At 41.6% G+C, this 21,700-nt stretch overlaps 1 protein-coding gene across 1 annotated transcript in view; it reads left to right on the forward strand.

Moving 5' to 3' along the window:
• COL22A1 (collagen type XXII alpha 1 chain) overlaps positions 1 to 21,700 on the forward strand; it is a 228,141-nt gene that overhangs the window by 17,719 nt on the left and 188,722 nt on the right. The window contains exons 2-3 of the mRNA XM_072034280.1: positions 8,730 to 8,888; positions 13,872 to 14,438. Of these exons, the coding sequence (XP_071890381.1) occupies positions 8,798 to 8,888; positions 13,872 to 14,438 (658 nt within the window). The 5' untranslated portion in view covers positions 8,730 to 8,797. The remainder of the gene's footprint in view (positions 1 to 8,729; positions 8,889 to 13,871; positions 14,439 to 21,700) is intronic.

Genomic DNA, 21,700 nt, shown 5'->3' on the forward strand with positions numbered 1-21,700 from the left:
TTAAGAAGACCTGAGTTTGTTATTGTTCTATGTTTCATCCCCAAGCTTTATTTTTGTATAGCTGTCTCCCTTTCTGCTCTCTATTTCCTTCAAGAGTGTGACTGCTGCCATTTCTGAGACTTGTGAGAAGAATTAAAAGAAATGAAGCAGAGCGGAGGGGATCGGCTGCAATGAGAATTGAGGTGATTCAAAACCCTTCCAGTCAGTGTCAGGATTATTGACACTGACCCTTTGCTTGGAGCACAGACAGGCAGACAGAGCTGTTGTGCTGGGGTGGTAGATATTGACCTTTCTTATAAACTACTAAGAATCCTTCTGCAGCTGACACGTCCCTGGTGTGAGAGTTGTGTGTGAGTTTTGGTTTCTTACTTTTGGTTTCTTACCCTTTCTGTAGAAGTGGCAGTAGTCATGAGAGCCCTTCATTGAGGAAAATGGGAGCAATTTGCACGCTTTCTCTGGCTACAGTTATTTTCTGTTTCATTTACAGCTTCCAGACCCTTATTTGCTATACTTCTTTTGACTTTTAACTTCTTCATTGGCATCCTGTTCTTACTCACAGCCCTAGAAACAGAAAAGCCAGGAAAACGGACAGGAGTAGAGCTTTACAGCAGGTCTCCTGGCAGGATGATTCATGGGCAGCAATTTCCTCTCTGTTGCATTCAGAAACTGGGGGCAGGGAAGTATATTTTATCTCAGTCTCTTGACTTAAGATCCTTGAAATTCTGCTTTTGCTTGAGTCTCATGTGCTCCCCTTACCTGCTAGTCCTGTGTTGATGGTGCTTACAATGTTGGGCAGAGATCCCAGCGGCATCACGGATCTGATTTTCAACTTGCCTTGACTCAAAGCTTGTGCTGCAGTAAGGCTGTGCTCCTTAGTTCTCTCATTTCTCTTACTTTAAAGGAGCTTATTGTGACGGTGAAGGCATCTACAATGCAGACCCCTATGGTCAGAGAAGTTGCATTTTCCCTTTTCCTCCCATCCCTAGATCCTTTCATGAGAGAGAAAAACATTTTATGTTCAAGCCAAAAAAAAGCCTGGGTGACATTTAGGCACCTACTTCCAAGACTTTCAGTCTCAAATCCTCTGTACAGCACCAGGGATGTAAAGAATGGCCTTCTCCAGAATATGTGGTGGGAGAGGGTTGCCTGCAAGCTGCCTATTTCTTTGCCCATTCAGCTGTCCTTTTATTTTCTTTCTTTTAAAAGAGAGGTGGTAATGCTTGTTCTCAGTAGAGATGAGCCTGGAGATGCTCATCTGTGTGGATTTCAGGCAGTGGATCCCTCACAGGGGACAAGTGTTAAGTGAAAGCATCAGGGCAAGGCTGAGGATGTCACCCTCTTATCTGCACCTTCCCATGTGGTTCTGGTATCTTCTGGTTTTGTGGCCTTTGTTCAGAAATCTTTCACTTTTGTTGGTGTGGTGGTGTCCTCAGTAGAGTTCTGGGTTTCTTTACAGAGGCCAAGAACATGAAAATTAGGCAATGAAAAGGCTTTGTGATTGATCTCTTAATCAAATGTAGCCATCCTTTCTGTACACACCTTCAGAAAATTTGATGGCCATTAACATGTTGGAACAAGTGGAGGAGAGATTCACCCACATAGTGTGCGTAGGATATGTGTATTCCTGTATTTGGGAAATTATCTGTCCTCAGTAACAATGTTGGAAAGTGGGTGGTTGATGAATGTGTGGTACATTTCAAATGACTGTGGACCTTTTATTAACCCTTGGAATGAGAAACAATTGGTATGAGCTTATTTCTGGAACTTTTAGGGATTCTGGTAATCCCTTTTCATGCCATTATCATAATGCATTGGGAAAGAAATCCAAAGCAATGCTTCCCTGGATGGGCCTCAGTAGGACTTCTGGGAGATACATTCACCACTCTCCTCCCTGTTAGAAAAATATGTTGCCTATTTTCCAGATTTAGGCTGTTATCCCATCCCAATTCCTGGCTCCAGCTCTGTTAGCTGACTATATAAAGCCATGACATATGGGTCTTTTTACTGACATAATCCTGTACTGTACTAAAAAAAAATAATATATTAGGTTTCATTCCAGGAGCTGGAAGAACTTCCATGAGGATATAAAAAGCAGGAAATGGGCCCGGTATGAGTAGAGCATTCTCATATTGAATGGCCTCGAGGGGCTCAGTGTTAAAGGCTTCTTCCCAATCGTTAATGCGGGCTGGAACCGCTCTGTCTATGCCTGAAAGGAAACGGGGTTTGTGGGACTTGCCTCATGCAGGTTTTAGGGCTTAAGTCAATGGACTGGTGTCCTGTGACCCTAAAATAAATCAATGTTCTCCACACATATGGCAGTAAGGACAGTCAGAGCATTTTGTGTTGGGGGCGTCTTGGGATTTTCTACTCCACTGAAAGTTTCTTCCATGGTTTGGGCTGTTAACTTCTTTGGATGTCATTTTGGTTTTTGACTCACTAACATTACTCCTTATTAATCTGGATAGCCTTTACACCAGTGGCTCTAAAATTAAATGTTTGAATTGGGCTCCTCTTTCCATGAGGATGCCAGTGAATAGTGTTCTCTATAATCCTAAATTGACAGTGTGCTTTGTATTACATGCAAGTGGTGGACTTTTCAGTTCTAGTATATGTGTGTATTGCAAACCCTGCTACGGTGACAATATGAGAGATGCTTCTGTGCTAAGTTTAAAAAAGTTGCCAAGGTAAATTTGGGAACGGTAGTGGAATTGGAGGTACCCACAGACTTCAGGATTTAGGAGATTCTATCTCAGAGACATTTTATTTTAGGTTAGTTTGGGGTTTTCGTAGCCAGTCAATAGAAAGATCTGATATACAAGAATACAGTTTAAATATGAAGTTACTTCCTCTGGACAAATCACTGGAAAGTTATACTTGGGGTTATTGCATCAAGGCTTTAGCCTGCAGACACTGTGTGGCTACAGCAGGCAAAAATACATCGCAAAGTGCTTGAGCAGTACATAGGGTATTTTAGAACTGCATCAATTTGGCAGGCAACCAGTAATAGCTTGTTTTAAATCGTCTGAGGGGGATGCACTCACAAAGGATCAATTGGTGGGATAGACGATCTAAGCGTGGGTTAAGGAGTCAGGAGCTGCCCAATTCCAGTTCTGACTTTCTCTCAGGTTTCCCTGCAAGAGCACGTGCAGTGCCACGGAGTTTAGAAGAACGTTTCTACGGCTGCAAAGTGGAGCGTGCAGAAATTAGGAAATGCCCGTGCTGAGTTAATCCAGTCCCCCCTGGAGAATGTTGTCTGATCCTTTAAGACACTCAGTTACCCTTCTCTGTATGATATTTTTTCCCATCCAATTCCTGCCTCGTTCAGTCTCCTGGACAGACACCTGTCACTTAGCAAGCAGCTAGTTATTAATTTCCCCCTCCTGATTGTTCTGCATGCAATTTATTTGTTGCATGATCAAACTTCTTTCCAAATGCAGCGATATTAATCATTCACGGGGCCCGGCAGTTCCAGCACCAAGTGCTTCGGAGCACCAAGAGAGTTCAGCTAAGGCAAACAAACCAATGGGTTTGGAGGCTCTGCTGCTCTTCCCTCGGCGCCCCATTTCATCTCCTGTCAAAATGACAGATCTCTTTGGCTAGCATTCACACCAACCATCTCAGTGCAAGCGATCTGCTTTTTGGGGAGCAGTTTAGGAGCGGATTTTGAGACGTGATATTGCAAAAGATGGGAAGAACCACCAGCTCCCACAGCCTCAGTACTTACAGCAGGTGCTGGGGACCTCATGGCTGGCAGGGTTCATGAAAGTCCCCAACTAACCAGCTGTGGAGCTGCTGACAGTCTCCTCCCTGGTTTCACAGATTTTCCATTGGTTGTAGTTAAACAAAGTACCTCGGGAGTAACTGTGGTGTTAGCAGAGGATTTTCTGCTCTATTATTCATTTGGGTTTTGAAATAATGCGCGCTGAAATCAATGGCCCTGTTTTCATTAACTACACTTGGCTTTAGATCAGGCCTGGAAAGATGCATATCTTCCAGAAATGCCATGGGATGATTTCTTGAAAAAGCATTGAACAAAGATATACGATGGCATGAGCTGACTGGGGGGGAGAAAGCCCCATCTCTCTTTTATATGGTGTGCTTCCTGCTCATATCAGCAATAATTTAGATAATTAAATTGCTTAGTTCAGGAGTTGGAAGAGACACGATCAACAAACTGACTCTACTAGATATCAGATGTATTAGTGTCCTTTTTTGTTGTTGTTCTTTTTTTTTTTGTTTGTTCATGTGTGTGAAAAGCTGTATAATCGGACACTGTCTTTTCCACCCTAGGCTAACCTCTTCTTCAGAGGAGCATACTAAAGACATTTAAAATCACATTATGAATGCCAGCATAGCTAGGATATTTATATGGTGTATGGTGATGTGCAGCAGCAGCAGACAAATGGGTGAGATTAAGAAAAACAATATCAGCACCCCTAGAATTTAACAGTGAGATGCACAGGTTGGTGTCAGGATCTAGTAAACCATATCCTCCGGTAAAAGCTCAGGTATGTTAATGAGCACACTTCAGTCCCCAGCTAGACATGCTTTTTACATTCAGACTTGAATCACTGCTCCTTGCACTGTCCCTGAAGGGTCTTTGAACTTTTGCATGCATGAGGTACGAGCAGTTTTATTAGATTGCACTGCTGAAATGATCGCCTTAGTATTGACTCCAGGTTTTTTGTTTGTGTGTTTTTGTTTTTTGAGTTAATACAGTTTTGTGACAGACTCATTTGTATAAAGGATGAAGGATCAAATAAATCGGTCTGTTCGGTGTGTGTGTGTGTGTGTTTTTTTCCCATCTCTGATTCACAAAGGTTTTTGTGTCAGTGATATGCCTCAAACCAGGACAGAAGAGCAGAGTCTGGGGGCTGAAGCAGGGAATATCCAGTGCTTGTGCTTAAATCACACGTCCTAGAAATGCTCTGAAGTTTTCTGCTCTGCCACATTCTTTGTATCTGTCCCTTCTTTTCTCTTCATTTTTGCAGGATGCCATTTCTAAGCACACAATTTTACTTGTATTCTTTTATACAAGTTTCCCCTCCTTGTCCCCTGAATTACAATGATGTGACAGCACTATCTGAGAAGTGGGGCTAAAACAAAGTCCCTCTATTGTCCCTTCTGCATCCAGCCCAGGTAGGACAAAACCAGAGAGAGCAGGACAGAAAACCCCATTGCCTTATTTGCAAAGAGCAGGGGCTTTGTTTTCCAAATGAACCCATGTCAGGATATTCTTTTATTTTGGTTCAAACAGGGAAAAACAAACAAACAAACAAAAACACAAGAAAATGCAGCCCGGCTATGTTGTTTTGTTCTGAATGTGTATGGGATGCTTTTGATGCAGAGCCCTAGCTGTTCTCAGCTTCCATGATGCTCAAGAAGACAAAGCAGCATCCCTTACAACACAGGAGTACAAGAGAAGCCCAACAATGAGCAAAAGAATAAAATACTTTTGAGATGAGAAGATCCAGTCAGCTCTTCAGCTCCTTTTTTTTTTTTTTTCTCTCAGTGCTGCTTTTTATGACCATACATTTCCCAAAGTGAATTTACTTGCCATGGATGCTCACTGACATAACTCTATACCACCCTCTGAAAAAGTTAAATGTTATGCAGAGCTTGTGTCTATCTTCTGCATATTGTTTGTTCAGCTGTGAGGCTGTATGAATAGCTTGGTATTATGCCTGTATTTTAAGCACAGAGAGCTCACTTTAACGTTTACCAGCATGCTTTTCAGCCCCAATGCCATTCCTATATAATATTTGCATGTAGCCAGAACTGTTCATTTCTTTATTCCCTGGTAAACTATTAAAAATGGGACCTCGGGCACAGAGTTTGCAGTTTGGTAGCAAACTTGGACATAATAGGGTTTGTCAGGTCTTTTTGCAGTATCACATGTAAATGTGTCACAAAGGGATCCCCTAGTGATGCTTGCAAAATAAACAGAAAAAAGAGGTATTTTTAAAGAATGTAAATTGACTTATGCCACCTGAAGGAAAAATATTCCCAAGTGATAGGCTGAAGTAAATAGTAATAACAGAAAACCACGTTGGCCAACTGTAAACAGAGTCCCCTAAAAATAATTTCTTATTCTTGGGTCACTCTGAAGCCTAGACTGTGCCAGTCTGGGCTCCTTTTCAACCCTTCCTCCTGGAATAGGATATAAACATTGATCAGATGCTGTGACCACAGACTGGGCTTCGTCTCATGGTGGTGAACTGAAGTGGGAAGGAAGCTGCTGTGGAAAACCTCTCACTAGAAATGCTTTACCTCCAACCTTTCTTCTAACACCCCTGAAGACTTCATTACTGGGATGTGAGTCTTGTTGATGTGGATGGGGCACTTTCGTCTCCCTGAAACATCCATACATAAACCAGTTGCAAGTTAAGAGACTTGGTTCAATTCTCTGTGCTGTAAAAATGGATAAAATGATGTATTTTGGCCTGAATGCAAGAATAACACTGAACCACAAATGTGCATTAAAGCTACCACAGGTTATGATTCTAGATTTTAAGCAGATGTTCTGATTTGATTTGTGTTCCCCCTTCTCCCCCTATTTTTAGTCCAAATGACTGCTCTGAGATACCTTTCAGCATTCATAACACTGCAATGAACTCTTGAAGTATTTTAGCCTGGAGTGGGGATGAATGACTTTGAAACACAGCTCTCCAGTCCTTCTTTTGGGGCAGAAGTATGGGAAGCGAACCGTGCCCCCCAAGCTTTCCACGTCTGCTGCCTTCCGAGCCAGCCTCAGCTCATCCCGGCACCGTTCTGCTGAGTGACACCAGCTGCTGGTCTGCTCCATTTATCCTGGCCCCGTGTGGGTTAGCAGCTGGCAAAGGCTGTTTTTAATAATGTATTTATAAAACTTCGCTGGCGTGCAAGCCCAGACACACAGAAATGACGTTTTGAGCTCCCGGTGCTGAGAGTGGAGAATGCCCCGTGGCAGATCTGGTTTCTCATCTCTCGCTGCCACCCCTAAGTGCCAGAAACCAACGTTTCCTGAGAAATACACGGGAGGAAAAACCTTGGGCTCCCATAGCTATTTTAAATGGTGCTTGCCCCAATCCCTCCGCAGGCAGCTGCCCGATCGGTATTTCGGTAAAGTGTTTATTTAGAAGGAAATTCTAACTACTCTAGGGCACTGTGATATTTTAATGCCCTTTTTATATTTTACCCCGCAATCTCTTCCAGGGAGCTCAGACCTGAGCACCTCACTGTCTCGCAGGGACACCATCTGGCAGAGGTGTAAACTACAGTACCTGCTTGTACCCTTTGGATTTCGGGATGCTGCTTGAATAAAAAAGCAGACTTTTATTTATTTATTTATTTTTGATCCTTTCTTGAATTTATATTCCACTGCTGGCAGATGCTTCCTACTTTTTATTTGCGGAGCGCAGGATGTGTTAGGTGCATTGTTTTCTCCTTGTCTGTATATGATACAGATTTTTTAAAATCAAGAGGCCTGTATTTTGTCCTTGGAATAAGAATTTACAGCTATGTCTCAATGACTACAGAAGATTTTTCATTTTTTTGCTTCCTAAGCCAGAATGATGTGCAATTTATTTCTGAGAGACATGATAGAGATTGGCCCAACATTTGACTGATCAAGACTGTATTTGAACAGATGCTGACACCACCGTTCTTTTTGTCTATGATTCCCCCAAAACCCTATGGCTTTGAAAAGAAATAGCCTAGACTGCATAATCAGCCATACAGCAATGATCTACAATATAGTTGGCTTCTGTACCCATCAACAGAAGGAAGCTGATGTGCATGTTAAAAGACAGAGGAAGCAGAAATTCCTTAAGAAAATGAACCAAGAAATGTGTGCACTAAGAAGGAAAAGATGGATTCAGGAGCTGGGAGAAACTTTTCCAAAATGATTCCCTAGGCAATAAGAGATACAGAGTGGAAACTGTTTTCCCTTGCATGTATGAAACTCAGTCCATAAAATTGCAATGACTTTATGATCTTTATAGTAAAAATTAGCTTTTAAAAAGAGTAAATAAATAATTAAATATTGAAATAATATAAAAAGAGTTAGCTTAGTGTTAGAAAATGTTGCTAAACTTTAATTGCCTTGCTACAATACCTGCTGATTTCCGTGGCTTCAGACAGGGTAAATTTGAACCAGTGACGTTAAACTGAAGGTGTTCCACCTGAGCTTTTGCAATTCTTATCTAAATAGTCGAAAGACTCGTTCTGAAGCTGCTGAGTTTAATACTATAGACATCAGCTGAGAGCAGCAAGCAAATGCATGAAAACAGCCACATGTTTTTAGTGCTCAGCATTTCTGGGGCTTGGGAACGGAGAGCAGCGATGGGTGCAGTGGCAATGGGTCGTGTGTGATTTGCAGTGGGCTGTAACTCGGTTCCGCGTTTTGTTTCCCCTAACGATGAATGTGTGGGAGGGCCGGGTCAGGAATGGTTTCCACTCCAGTGCGTTGATTGTGTAGTTGGCAGTGGGCTCAATTAAAGTATAATAATCTGGTAATCTCTCTCCTTTTTTTTCTGTCCAGGCTGCTGCATGCTGAATAGAGCTAGTGAAAGGCTATAGCATTTGAAAAGTAGGTGAACTTCTTGCCTCTTTGTCTGAGTGGTTTGTGTCTGGTCAACAAAATGACAGGCGGAAGCGACAGCTCCCAAAAACGGTGCTCTCATGGCTTGCATCATTGCTTCTGTTTGTTTTTCTATGAGATAACACTTGCTCTTTATTTTCCTTGCTAGGCTACAAATTGGATTTCTTGCGAGCTTCTCACCACGGTGAAAAGACAAGCTGATGTGAGGAAGGAGATATGTCTGTTATGGGAAGACGCCGCGTACCCCATCTCCTGGTTCTCCTTACACTTGTGTTCGGTGGGGAGAGAACTGAGGCACAAAGAGCAGGTATGCAGCATCCCACTCCTGTTAAATAGCTGCTGGGGCTTTTACGTGGCTGAGATGCTATCATTGGTAGGAGGAAAACAATAAAACAAATAAATAAAAAAAAAAAACAACAAGCAAGACATTTACTGCTGAAAAGACATAGAACAGACCTTAGGGATGGAGGTAACTCAGGGATCAAGGATTTAACTAGAGTTCCTGGTTCTGCTGTGGGCTTAGACAAGTTGGCTCAGCCACCCACAACAAAGGGAGAAGTGTGATGTGTGCTCATGGATATGCCTCATCCATGGAGACAGTATGGAGACCACTCCTTACATTGTCTTCAGAGGGTTTCAGGTTAGACCTGGCGAATCTTCCTTCTGGCTGGCTTTCCTGGTGCACTAAACAGAGTCAAGGTACTCTGCTAATTCTTCTGGCTCATGGTTCCTACTGTCTAGAATGGACCCTGACATGGTTTTTGGCCTGTGCCAGTTAGCACCTTCCCCTAAATGCCACTGAAGGGCAACCTGCTGCAGGTAGGCCTGCTTGAGCAGGGAGTTGGACCAGATCACCTCCGGAGGTCACTTCCAACCTCAGCCATTCTGCGATTCTGTGAATGAGGGTGGTGTGATTGAGAAGCTGTTCCTATGGGTTGTCTTCACAAGGACAGATTATTTTTTAAGGGGAAATAGGAAGAGTTATCTAGAAGTGCTAGAGGTCAAGGAGAAAATACAATTGTAGACCTACTCTGCTTATTCATTATGAAAGCCCAAAGGCTTATTTATTATCGTTTATTTATTTATATATGCTTGAGGTGGAATTTTTCTGTCTCTTTTTCTAGCAAAGATGCTATTCTGTATCCTTGGCTAATTTATAGTAAAGAAAAGGAGTTTTTAGACTTCTCTCTGTCTAAGGAATAGCTGCTTTACAGTGATGTTATGTGATCTATGTAAGGCTTTTTGTATGAACTTTAACAGGAGTAAGTACTTAGTAACAAAATAATGTGGAATAGCATCTTTTTTTTTTTTTTTTTTTTGCTTGTGGATCACTCAAAGGAAGGAAATGATGGTACCATTTATATGTTCTTTCTGTGATTACTTTAAATAATTTGGGTCTTATGGTTTGTTTGTGGACTATTTTTAATGGCAATATAGCAAAATGGTTGACTCATTGTCTGAGCTGGTGAATACAACTCCTAGAATTATGTTTCCACAGAGCATTCCTGTAATTACAAAACTGAAAGTTGACTTTCTATGAATTATCTCCCATATTCCCTTAACATGAACTGTTTCTGCCAGTAAACAACATTGTAATAGCATTCTTGGAAAACAATCAATTTTGTCCAGTAGTGGACATTACTGTGCTAAAAATGCAGATTAATATTTAGTAAAAGCTTTTCTGCAGCATTTAATCTCACTGCCATCAGGTCTGTAAGCAAAGAATCACTAACTTTAAGAAAATGATCCTGAAAGACCGTCTTTTTCTTCCCTGCAATACTGCCTGAATAGGCATTGCTTTTTAAACTTCAAAACCACCTTGTTTTAAGGCTCATTGCCCTTGAACACAGATAGGATAGATTCTTTCTGTTGTGTTTGTTTTTAAACTGCAGCCATCTCACCTGCTGAGAGTCATTAAAATGAGCAACAGGAAGGTCTGTACCTTGTGGGCTTTATAGTTAAACCTTTATATTCTTTAGTTAGCCTAATTTATTTAATTTTTATTTTATTATTATTTTTTTTTTCAAGCATCATAGATTAACATAGTGTTGTTTTTTTTTTTCGTTTTGAAAGCAGAAATTTCTTGCTTAGCCTTTACTGTTATATCCTTTATATTTTGCAAAGAGGAAGCAGAACTACACTTGGCAATCTAACCTATATACACGGATGTAATGTAATTGACATCCCATAGTATAAATCCATATATTCCATCATCTTCATGCTCTCATTACCCTTGAGAGAATTGTTATTTTCCTCCTTGCAGCAATGTTCAGAAGGCTGCTCATGCTGCTGGTGTATCCATCCAGACCTTTCTTGCTCTGTGGTTAGAGAAAAGCATGCCCTCACTTGCAAAATGCCATCACGGAATGTGATCTTGTGTGGACAGGTTGTTTCCAGTGTGATCCGATGTGGACAGGTTGTTCCCAACATGAACCCAAACCCATACATACAAGTTTTTCCCTTAGACACTGGAGGAATGGCAGCACCTGGGTGAGGTCTCTGGAATATTCCTTGCAACAGAAATTAACACAGCAAGAGATGATGTTCATTTTCATCACCTGCAACATTCTGGGACCTTTATAGGCTTGAGAGTTGGGCCCGTGTCATCTTTGTAACGTTCAACAAGGCCAAGTGCAAGGTCCTGCATCTGAGTTGGGGCAATCCCAAGTACGGATACGGGCTGGGTGGAGAATTGATTGAAAGGAGCCCTGTTGAGAAGGACCTGTGGGTGTTGGTTGATGAGAAGCTCAATATGAGCTGGCAATGTGCACTTGCAGCCCAGAAAGTCAACCGTATCCTGGGCTGCATCAAAAGCATCATGGCCAGAAGGGCAAGGGAGATGATTGTCCCTCTCTGCTCTGCTCTTGTGAGACCCCCCCCGGAGCTCTGTGTTCAGCTCTGCGGTCCCCAGCACCAGAAGGACATGGACCTGTTAGAAAGAGTCCAGGGGAGGGCCACAAAGATGATTAAGGGGCTGCAGCACCTCTCCCGTGAGGACAGGCTGATGGAATTGGGGTTGTTCAGCCTGGAGAAGAGAAGGCTCTGAGTAGACCTTACAGCTGCCTTTCAGTGCCTAAAGGGGGGCTACAGGAAAGCTGGGGAGGGACTCTTTGTCAGAGGGTATAGGACAGAACAAGGGGAATGGCTTTAAACTAAGAAATAATAGATTTAGACTAAACATTCAGAATAAATTCTTCATTCAAAGAGTGGTGAGGCACTGGCACAGGCTGCCCAGATAAGCTGGGGATGCCCCATCCCTGGAGGTGCTCAAGGCCAGGCTTGATGGGGCTTTGGGCAACCTGGTCTGGTGGGAGTTGTCCCTGCCCAGGGCAGGGGTGTTGGAAATGGATTAGCTTTGAGGTCCCTTCCAACCCAAACTGTTCTCTCATTCTGTGAGGTCTGAAAACATCAGCTGGGGTCAGCCACTCTCCAGGCATGTCCACAGAGGTGAGGCAGGTTTGAAGTGAAGCTGGGAAATCAGTCAGTGGCTCAGGCAAGGACCAAGGGTGACAACTTTACCTTAAAAGCAGCTTACAGAGGGAGGAGAGGCAAATGTTTCTTGAATGCTTGTAGAAGAGCTTCCTGAGGAGTTCACCCAAGGCCATGGATCCCTGACAGCCAAGCCCCACAGAATAACCATGCTCTCAGGGCCCTGGCAAGGATTTCAAAACCTCCACAGTGAATTTTTCAAGCATTTTCTGTTGTTGTGCTTTGGTTCACGTTAGTGAGCAGCCCTGTATTAATTTCCTATGAAACTGAGCTGCGAGATGCACTTCAGATGCACATGTAATGTATCTTAGTCATTGATGTGCATTTAATTGCTGGAACTTGGCTGGAACTAGTCTGATGTGAAAACACACAAAGTGTAGAGCAAGAATGACTGGAATCTCATATTTTCACCACTACTCCTGGATTTTCTGACCAAAGGAAGTAGGTTGGTTGATCCAGGTCAGAGCCCAAAGGAGGTCATTGCCATAGATGTAGTGGGAATAGTTGGGGAAATCAGGGTCCTATAATGAAACAGGACAGATCTGCCCTCAGTGGGTGTGGATAGATGTGGGCTAGCTCAGAGCCTGGTAAAGCAGCAGGGTTTAAAAGCAATTGCCAGCAATTCAGAGGACACATATAACATCTCCAGTTCCGTGGGGCAAAAAAAAGCCCTATAAAAGGGATGCAGTGGCACAGGCACTTGTATGGACCAGCTCTCTGTCATGCACCATGTTACATGTGCTTTTTTTTTTCCTTTTTTTTTTTTTTCATGTGATTGGTTGTACTTCCTGAGGTGATGTGGGAGAAGAACTACTGGAGAAGTGATGGCTGATGGGGGACTATATAGGGACTATAGCTTATAATAATAAATTAAATATATCTATGTATACATTTTGTCCAGCTGTGGCATTATGTTGATACGTCTTGATCACCTCTGGGTCTTTTTATGAATATACTGCTGGTTGGCTTATCTGTGTTCAGAAAGAGATAGAAAACATCTCCTGGGAGATCTATTTTCTTGGTAAGCAGCTGACAAATATATGACCAGTCTGGTTTCATAGGGCAAGAAAACTGCAATTAAAATACATTTGCCTTTTGGATTACATAGGCCTCAGATTACAAATATCATGGTTGGAGCCAAAAGGGTGTTTGTGGGGATAAGTGAACTTTTCTCACACAAAGGAACTGCCCTTTGTTGTCAAGGAAGCCATCCCAGTATTCAGTGAGTCATCCTTTAGTCAATAGTCAATGGCAGAGAGCCTCAAAATCAAAATAATCTTGTTATAAACTTGCTTCACCAAGATATCATGCTGAGCAGAAGAAGTGCTTCTAGCTAAGCATAAATAAATCATAATGCTAATGCAAGAGGGAACATGAAAGCTTCACTACTCAAGGTCAGGATTGGCAAAGGGAAGGTCAGAGCAGGTCTCTTGAGCTGCCAAGGTCATTTCAGAGCATTGCCTGAGCAGAGGGACTGCAATGAAGTTTTTAAAAGAGAAAAATAGCTTCATATGCATGCAGATGGTGTAGGTGAAAGATTGAGCAAAGGAAGTTAGTAGTGCAGGAAGAGAAAGGCTTTGCATTTCAAAGAGAAGCGTGTGCCGATCTACTGTAGATGTCCTGAAACAGATGAGGTGAATCACAAGGAAGAGAGGCTGAGAATCTGCACTTTCTCTGCAGGATAGGGATGTTTGCTGCCTCCTCAGAACAGCTCGCTGAGGAGCCATGCCTGGGGAATATTTGTTATATCTGATACTTGTCTTTCACCTTCCCTCAGCGATATATTCTGCCACTCCTGCAGGTTGCAAGAACGTTCACTATGACCTCGTGTTCATCTTGGACGCCTCCTCCAGTGTTGGAAAAGAAGATTTTGAGAAGGTTCGGCAGTGGGTGGCTAATTTGGTGGAAACTTTCGAGATTGGCCCAGATAAGACCCGTGTAGGTGTGGTGCGATACAGCGATCGGCCAACCACCGAGTTCGACCTGGGAAAATACAAAACCCGTGAGGAAATCAAAGAGGCCGCCAGAAAAATTAAGTACTATGGGGGCAACACAAACACTGGAGATGCTCTCAGGTACATCAACACGTACAGCTTTTCCAAAGAAGCAGGTGGGAGACTTAGTGATCGAACTGTTAAAAAAGTGGCTATCCTTCTGACTGATGGAAGGAGCCAGGATTATGTCTTGGATCCAGCCACTGCAGCCCGTCAGGCTGGAATTAGGATCTTTGCAGTGGGTGTTGGCGAAGCCTTAAAAGAGGAACTCGATGAGATTGCTTCAGAACCCAAGTCTGCTCACGTGTTTCATGTCTCCGATTACAATGCCATCGATAAAATTCGGGGGAAGCTGAGAAGGCGTCTCTGTGAAAGTAAGTAGAGCTCCCAGTTCTTCTACACAAAGAGAATTATAATAGGTGCAATTAACATAGGTCTGTGATTATTTCCTTCCATGATTACCTGGTTCTAACACTGCTGATAGTTCTTTATTTTATTGTTTTCTGCTCTGTTCCCTTCTGTAAGAAGTTGTTTTACTACCCAGAGTGCAATGAAGCACTCACTTTCTGGGTTCTTCTGCCCAAGTCACCGTTAAATATAAGACAGCTTCTAGTGGTCACCTGAAGAGCATAATGTGTCTTCACTTTTTGTTCTCATATAGTTTAGTTACTCTATTAGATTTTGTATTACTGAATAGATTTTAATCTATATCCAGTGTATCCTGGCATAGATGTGAAGGTTGACAGCTTATTCATACCCAGAATTTGATCTATTCTGTATATGAAATGTGCTTTTTTTTGCCTTTTTTTTTTTTTTCTTTCCTTATTTTCTGGCATTATAATATGAAAAGTGTGCTCTGGATGCTTCTGAGATTAATCCTTTAGGAAACAAAAAGATACTTTTTATTTTTGGCCTTTCAGCATCCCAACTCTACTGACAACTGGTGTTCACAAGTGGTCTGGCTACTAACCACATAAACCCTGCTGATGTTTTGAATGGTGTTTAATAGAGAACAGTGTCTGAAAATCACACAGTACAAATGAACTTTGAATTTCTAGCCCCTTGGAAAAGAACTGTAATAGCATTATGTCTGTTATTAGTACTTCTTACCTAGGTCTGTGTTTGTTGCCTTCTCAAGAAATCATTTGCCCATCTGACAGAGTATAATGCTATTTGCCCGTGGCTTTCTGAGCCCATACTAGGTCCCCACATAAGTGCATACCACTCATTATTAAATCCCAAAGGATTACTAGGATCATCCTTACTCCAGAGTGTGATCATTGTCACTTCCAGGGTGTTTGCTTCCACCTTCACTGGTGGTTTTGTTGGGGAGAAATAAAACCACTGAAAGGGCAGGTGAAAGGGAAGAGTTTAGTTGTGTTAGATACAGAGAAATTTAAGGGGAAGGTAGACTGCTAAATGAATTGTTTCAAATGTGAGAACAAAAGGAATCAGACTGCCATCAATGAACATTATTAGTAAGAACATTATTAGTAAGAAAGGTAGCAGAGAGGAAGGAATTAGCTGAACAAACAATGAGTTGATAATGTGTACATTTGGAGGGACATTCAGGCAGAATAACAAAGTGTAAGGAAGTGAACAGTGACAAGGGGAATTGAGTATCTAGTACATGGGACACAGTGAATGCAGGTAGATTTGAAAGAAATGGATCTAGGATAGGGGAGTTATTCTAAGGCAGCAAATACAGGTGCATAAAAATGTATTAATCTTTGCAATGGCATGATTTCCACAGGAACAGAATTTATAGGGGATAGGTGTGCAACAGGTGTTCCCAGGTGGCGTTTTTCTGATTCAAGGATGCTGTTGAGATGCTCTAATGTCCCTAGATCCTTCATTCCAGTCTTAACAGGGGAGACTTTCTACTCAATGTCTGGCCTCAGTCCCACTCACCGCACTGGGAGCCTGATCTGGTTCTGTTTTCATTGGATATCAAAAAGTATTTATTCTCTTCCTCTGTACAGCAGTCCTTTCTCTTTGGAGGGCTATTACAGAATCACAGAGTGGCTGACGTAGGAAAGGACTTCTGGAAGTCATCTGGCCCAACCACGCTGCTCAAGCAAGGACACCTAGACCTGGTTGCCCAGCCTTGCTAGAGAAGATTACATATCTTTCCCAAGTCGTTTCTTTCTAGAATGAATACAAGGAAACTGTTCTGAGGCAGAATAAACTTGTTTAATTTATCGTTTTGCATGTTTTGCACTTAGTAGAAGGTGTCCCTGCCCATGGCAGGGGGGTTGAAATAAGATAATTCTTAAGGTCCCTTCCAACCCAAATCATTCTATGATTTTATGTGAAATGAAGAAATTATGGGTGGCACTGAAGCTGGCCATTGAAGTAGGGTATGAGACAGCAAGAGCACCATCAGCAGAAGTATTAACATAGAGATCAGGTAACTTTCTAATCTGAATATGTGAAATAGAAATGTTTTGGAGGATGGCAGAGAGCTGGTGGAGAAAGAGACCCAGTCTATTCTGGTGCATGTGCCCCTTTTAGTTGTGTTAGTATGGTGGGAACAGGAGAGGAGTCCACCATAAGGGCTATAGGTATACATATTTAGAAGGTAAAACTTACAGTAGATGTTGTAGTTAACTTTCTGTAATTTTAACGTGACAACACTGCATAAAACAGGAACATATAAACTACTGGGTGGGTGGAAGACGTGACAAGGGCACATGCCAAGTTGTTTGGTTCGTGCACATTCTGAGATAAAAGCGTGTATCATCAGAACCAAGCCATGGTTTTAATAGACTTTATCTGTGAGTTCCTGGGAGACACATGAATCAATGAGTGGAACTGGTAGGGAGAAAGTTTTTTGTTGTATTGACTAGTGATGAGTCTTCCAGTCCCTGTGCTACTGTACTATGGAAAGTGAAGAGTTGCGCAGTGTTTCAAATACAGGATTTCATGCCAGCAGCTGCTCATAATCTCTTGTCTCTGGTCTCACTGGATGTCTGTCCTAGACTCTGTCATTCCATCTTGTTATATATGACTGAAATTATTTCTAAGAATATGTCATTATGAGCATTAGTAACATTCTCGGTCTCACTTGATCTTGTGGAAGTAAGCATAGCAGAATCAAAAAATAACATGTCTGCTCAGTGAGACATGGTGGCAGTGGGAGATATTTTTGCCAAAAGTCTCTGTTACATTCTGGACTATAGTTAGCAGGCAAAAATGGGTGATGGTTTTACAAGACAGCAGGAGAGATGTATTCTGCTAAAAATTCCGGAGATGCTACTTGGTTTCTAAATAGGATTTCTGCTTATATGTTGTAGGGATAACAACAGACCTATGGAATATTTAAAAATATACTGGCACCTGCTTCTGGGAGGTAAATAGTAGGCTTATGCTTGTCAAAGAGAGCCAATTGGCTCACACACAGGTTTATTCGAAGCTGAACTTGATAACTTAGTATATGTATAAAGCTGTCAGACTGGCTTAAATCTGTTAGCTCTGGAGGTTAACAGGAGGTTATCATCTGGTAAACCTCAATGGGGAAGACGTTGCAATGGTTCCCTAAAACACCCGTATTTCTTAAATAACACTGATTCCAGTGCTCTGCACATTGTAGTATTTGAGTTTATTGTGTTATCATTAAGCCAGACAGATAATAAGGTACAGTTTTCAAAACTGACCAAAGACTTTCGAAAACTTTCTCACTACTCACTGGCTCCATAAAGAAGAAGCCTATGACTTGGACTACATCAACACGTATGATTTTGAAAAGAAATGTAGCATTAGACCTATAATCACTGCTAAGAGCTATTTTTTCTACATCAAGTAATAGGAGAAGCACACACAGATGTTTTCTAAGGAAGTACTGTGCTCAGCATTGGTCTATGTCCAGTAGTGAGCAGTATGTATAATGTAGCCCTTCCTACAGTCAGTTTTTTGTTGCCTGTGAGAGTGATTTGTATGCCACAATGAGTTTTTCTGCAAATGTGTAGACCAAAGAACCATGTCATCATACAAATCTCAAGTTCTTTACAAGTATAAGGAACTAGAGTTGAAATGTTTTGATATCTGGTAGGTACCAATGCTTTATTATTGATTTCAAAGCAAGTAACAAGTCCTGTGATGAAGTCTCAAAAGCAATCACATGTTCAGATGATTCATAAAATGTATTTTTCTATTTTGTATGTGTCTTTCTTTACTTTGGGTTGTGTGCACAGTGCATAAAATAAGTCCTGCGCTGCTACTGCTCTATTTCTAATGCAAAAGGGGCTACGACTTTCAAGACACCAGCTTTAGTACCATTCAAAATAATATTCTAAAAGCTTCAGAGCTGTCTTTTCTTTGAAGTCAGCTTTCCTCAGGTTCATGGCATGTTCGCAGAAGAGCTTGTCATCAGAAAAGAGGGCTGTTTCTTCTTGGCCTTCAATATTAAAACTATCACATATACTGAGAACAAAGGGTAGGCATCTGAATTGCCATATTTTGTGGCAATTCAGTGACTGACAATTCCTGAAAGACTTAATCACCGTGGTCAAATTTCAACTGAGCATTTAAATATCTGAACACATCAGTACTTAGCAATATTTACCTAACTGTTGACATGAACATTTTATACTCCTTGTTGAGCTCTGAGATTTCACTGTAAAAGCATTTATTTCTAGATAGCTTTGTGGTAGACATCATGAAGTAGGGAAGGAGGTAGAACTCAACAAGCTGACAGGAGTGAGAAGCCTGAAGTATTTTAATGAACTTAGTTATGGTAGTTTTCTTTTGAATTTGGTGAGCAGAATTTGTAGACTTGGGAGTCTGTAGACTGGTTTAACCTTCAGAGTTGGAGTATAACTCTATTTGGGTTCTCCAAAAGTTCAGCTTTGCCGTAGTTTGAAGTCTTACCTACTGGTATTGCAAGGTCATCTAGAAGCTGCTTTTCATTATTGTGATCACTTGTAGAGACCTTCCACAAATGTGAACATAACTTCTTGTCATCTGGGAAGAACTTTGGGCATGCCAGAAGTGGATCTATAAATTTACTTGGAAAAAAATGTGGCACACACCTCCACGTTGAGTGCAGAGAAGGTTGAGGTGTTCTGGTGTAACAGACTGGCTGAAGTCTGGTTAGCACAGTATGTCCCATGAAGATTTTCTAACTCTTGTGCTTCTGCCTCATGTATGCATCATGCCTGCCACAAACAGCATTTTTACTGTGATGTTCCACATTCAGCTCTTTAACAGTATATCCAGGCTACGTGCAGCTACTAATTTTGATTAGTAATGATGATTACTATTCTTTTTGTTTTATTAGTAATCAATGATTTTGATTCTCACTTGCAAATCTAGGCACTTCCAGGTGGTTTGGAAAGTCTGATAAAAGCTGAGCAGACATCTGCTGCTATTTAAAAAAAAAATGCAGTGACCCAGTTGGTATCACCTCTGATTTCTCTTGTTGCTTCTTGATGCTCTCGTCACCCCCAGCTGCAGTGGTAGCTTTCTCAAACTCTGTAGCATCTCCAGTTTGTAGTAGTCTTTTCATGTCACAGATGACAGGATCACACATCCTTTCACTCCTACATTTGCTGGATAACAGCAGTTTCCTGATAAGGCATAAAAAATCTGTAATATAATTTCCAATTCATTTATCTTTTGCTTGAAAGAGGAGAAGAACTTTCACTTTTCGTGAATGGTGGGCTGAGAGGGCATAAAATATTTGATGGGCTCAATGGGAATGACATGCAACTTTCTTCTGCTATTTGGTGGGTTGAAGGACAGCCTGATATCTTGGTTTATGGCTCCAGCAAACACAGCAAGGATATTCTTTTTTTCTCTTGCAGCATTTTTTTTGTTTATTTTCAAATCAAACACTTGCCTTAAATTCTTGAATCCAATTTCCTACTTGTTGTGGTCATCATCGGCTAAACCAAAATCATTCCAGAGCTGGTGAAATGCCTCAGCTCAAGGTTAAGCTGTGACTTCTGGTTGCTCCATTTCCTCTGCAGATCCTGTAGAAGTAACTGTTTTCCCAGAGCATAAATACAGTCCTGTACGGCTTGTGTACAATCTCTATATCACTTAAATAACTTCTTATTTCACTTGGGATTCTGAAATGAATAGGTTTATTCTGAGTTAGCAACAGTGCTGTTCTACAGCCAGTTAAGCCCAGCCCTGCTGCTAAAAAAGAAAGGCTTACTCTTCCCAGCTTCCTTCTCCCATCTGTCAGCACAGGCTTTTACGTGGCCCCACCATGAACTACAGCAGGGAGACAATGAGAGTTGTTGCCTTCTTTCCTGGATTAATTTGCACTCTGATTTAGTTCACCGTGAAGCCACATGGCCATTTGCTGTTCCAGAGGAGAAACTGGCACAAGGTGAGAACAAGAAATTAGAGATGGAAGGAAGAGCTGGACTGTGACTTTTGGTACAGAACTTGTTCGTGCCAGCTTTATAAACCACATATCATTTGTTAAGGGCTTCATAATATGCTCTCACTATAAACATGAGCCTTTGTTCTGCCATCCTATGGTTAAAGTGTGCACAAAATGGATTGCTAGGCAGGTTCTTCCCATTCCAACTCATCTTCTAGGCTTCAGCACAGCTTACTTACCTTAAATAATCTGCCTGTTTAACAAAAATATCCCATTGCAGACTGATCTCTTCATGATTTCATTACGTTTCCCTTAAATAGGCTGTTCAGTATGAGTAATTATTGCTGCCTTGCCACTAACTTAGCTGCTGGTTGTTTGGGGTGGTAGCTGTAACCACAGAGCTCTCCCTCCTCGGACACGCACTGTGCCTGGCTGTGAGCATCTTCCTGGTGGTGGGGTGAGTGACCTGACCATTGCTCTCACCGCTACTACTTTGGAAAGGGATTTATCAGTTTGGTTTTCTTCCCAGGTGCTCTGCAGAACACAATATGTTAGTCATTGTCTTCAGGTAAGGAGGAAATTCAGCCCTGCAACATCTGTGGTCTTGCTCCTGCTTTTGCTCAGGGAGCAAAGGTGTGGATTGAGCACTCATCTAAATAACATATTTTTAGAAGTAACTCTGTGGCAGAAAAAGGAGTTACTTCTACTCAAATATAGCTGAAAAAAAGGAACCTGTTCCAAACCTGTAGCTTCTTACAGACCACTGGGGACCTTACAAGAGGCTCTGAAGGCAGAGATATAATAAAATGGCATCAATTAACTCTTCTGCACTTGCCTTTCTTATCTCCAGTTTCTTTCTTTCCAGTTTCTTTCATAAAAGTAGTAGCATCATAAAACACGGGCAAACTTTTACATAAAACAATGAATCTCTGGACTGCCAACAATGTATTCTCCAAAATCACAGAATCTAGCTGAATGATAACATCTCTTCTAGCTTGAAATAGTTTTTCTTGCTTTTCAGTTAAGAAATCTCTCTGAATAATGTTTAATGTGCAGCAAAACTAATTGTAAAGGCAGAGAGAAGATTAGACCCATGACAAATAAAACTGAGCCCCAGACATTAGAAAGAAACATTGAGACACTCAGGGAAAGTATGGGTCTCAGTGGCAGGAGAAATTACGTCTTATGAAAAAATTATGTGCCGTTTAGAGAACAAAAAGAGGAAAAATACGGTGACTGTGGGAGCCTTTCCTAAACAGGGTAGGAATGAAAGAGAAATACTAAAATAGGAACAGACAAAAG

The sequence above is a fragment of the Anas platyrhynchos genome, chromosome 2, assembly GCF_047663525.1.
Source record: "Anas platyrhynchos isolate ZD024472 breed Pekin duck chromosome 2, IASCAAS_PekinDuck_T2T, whole genome shotgun sequence".
NCBI lineage: Eukaryota > Metazoa > Chordata > Aves > Anseriformes > Anatidae > Anas > Anas platyrhynchos.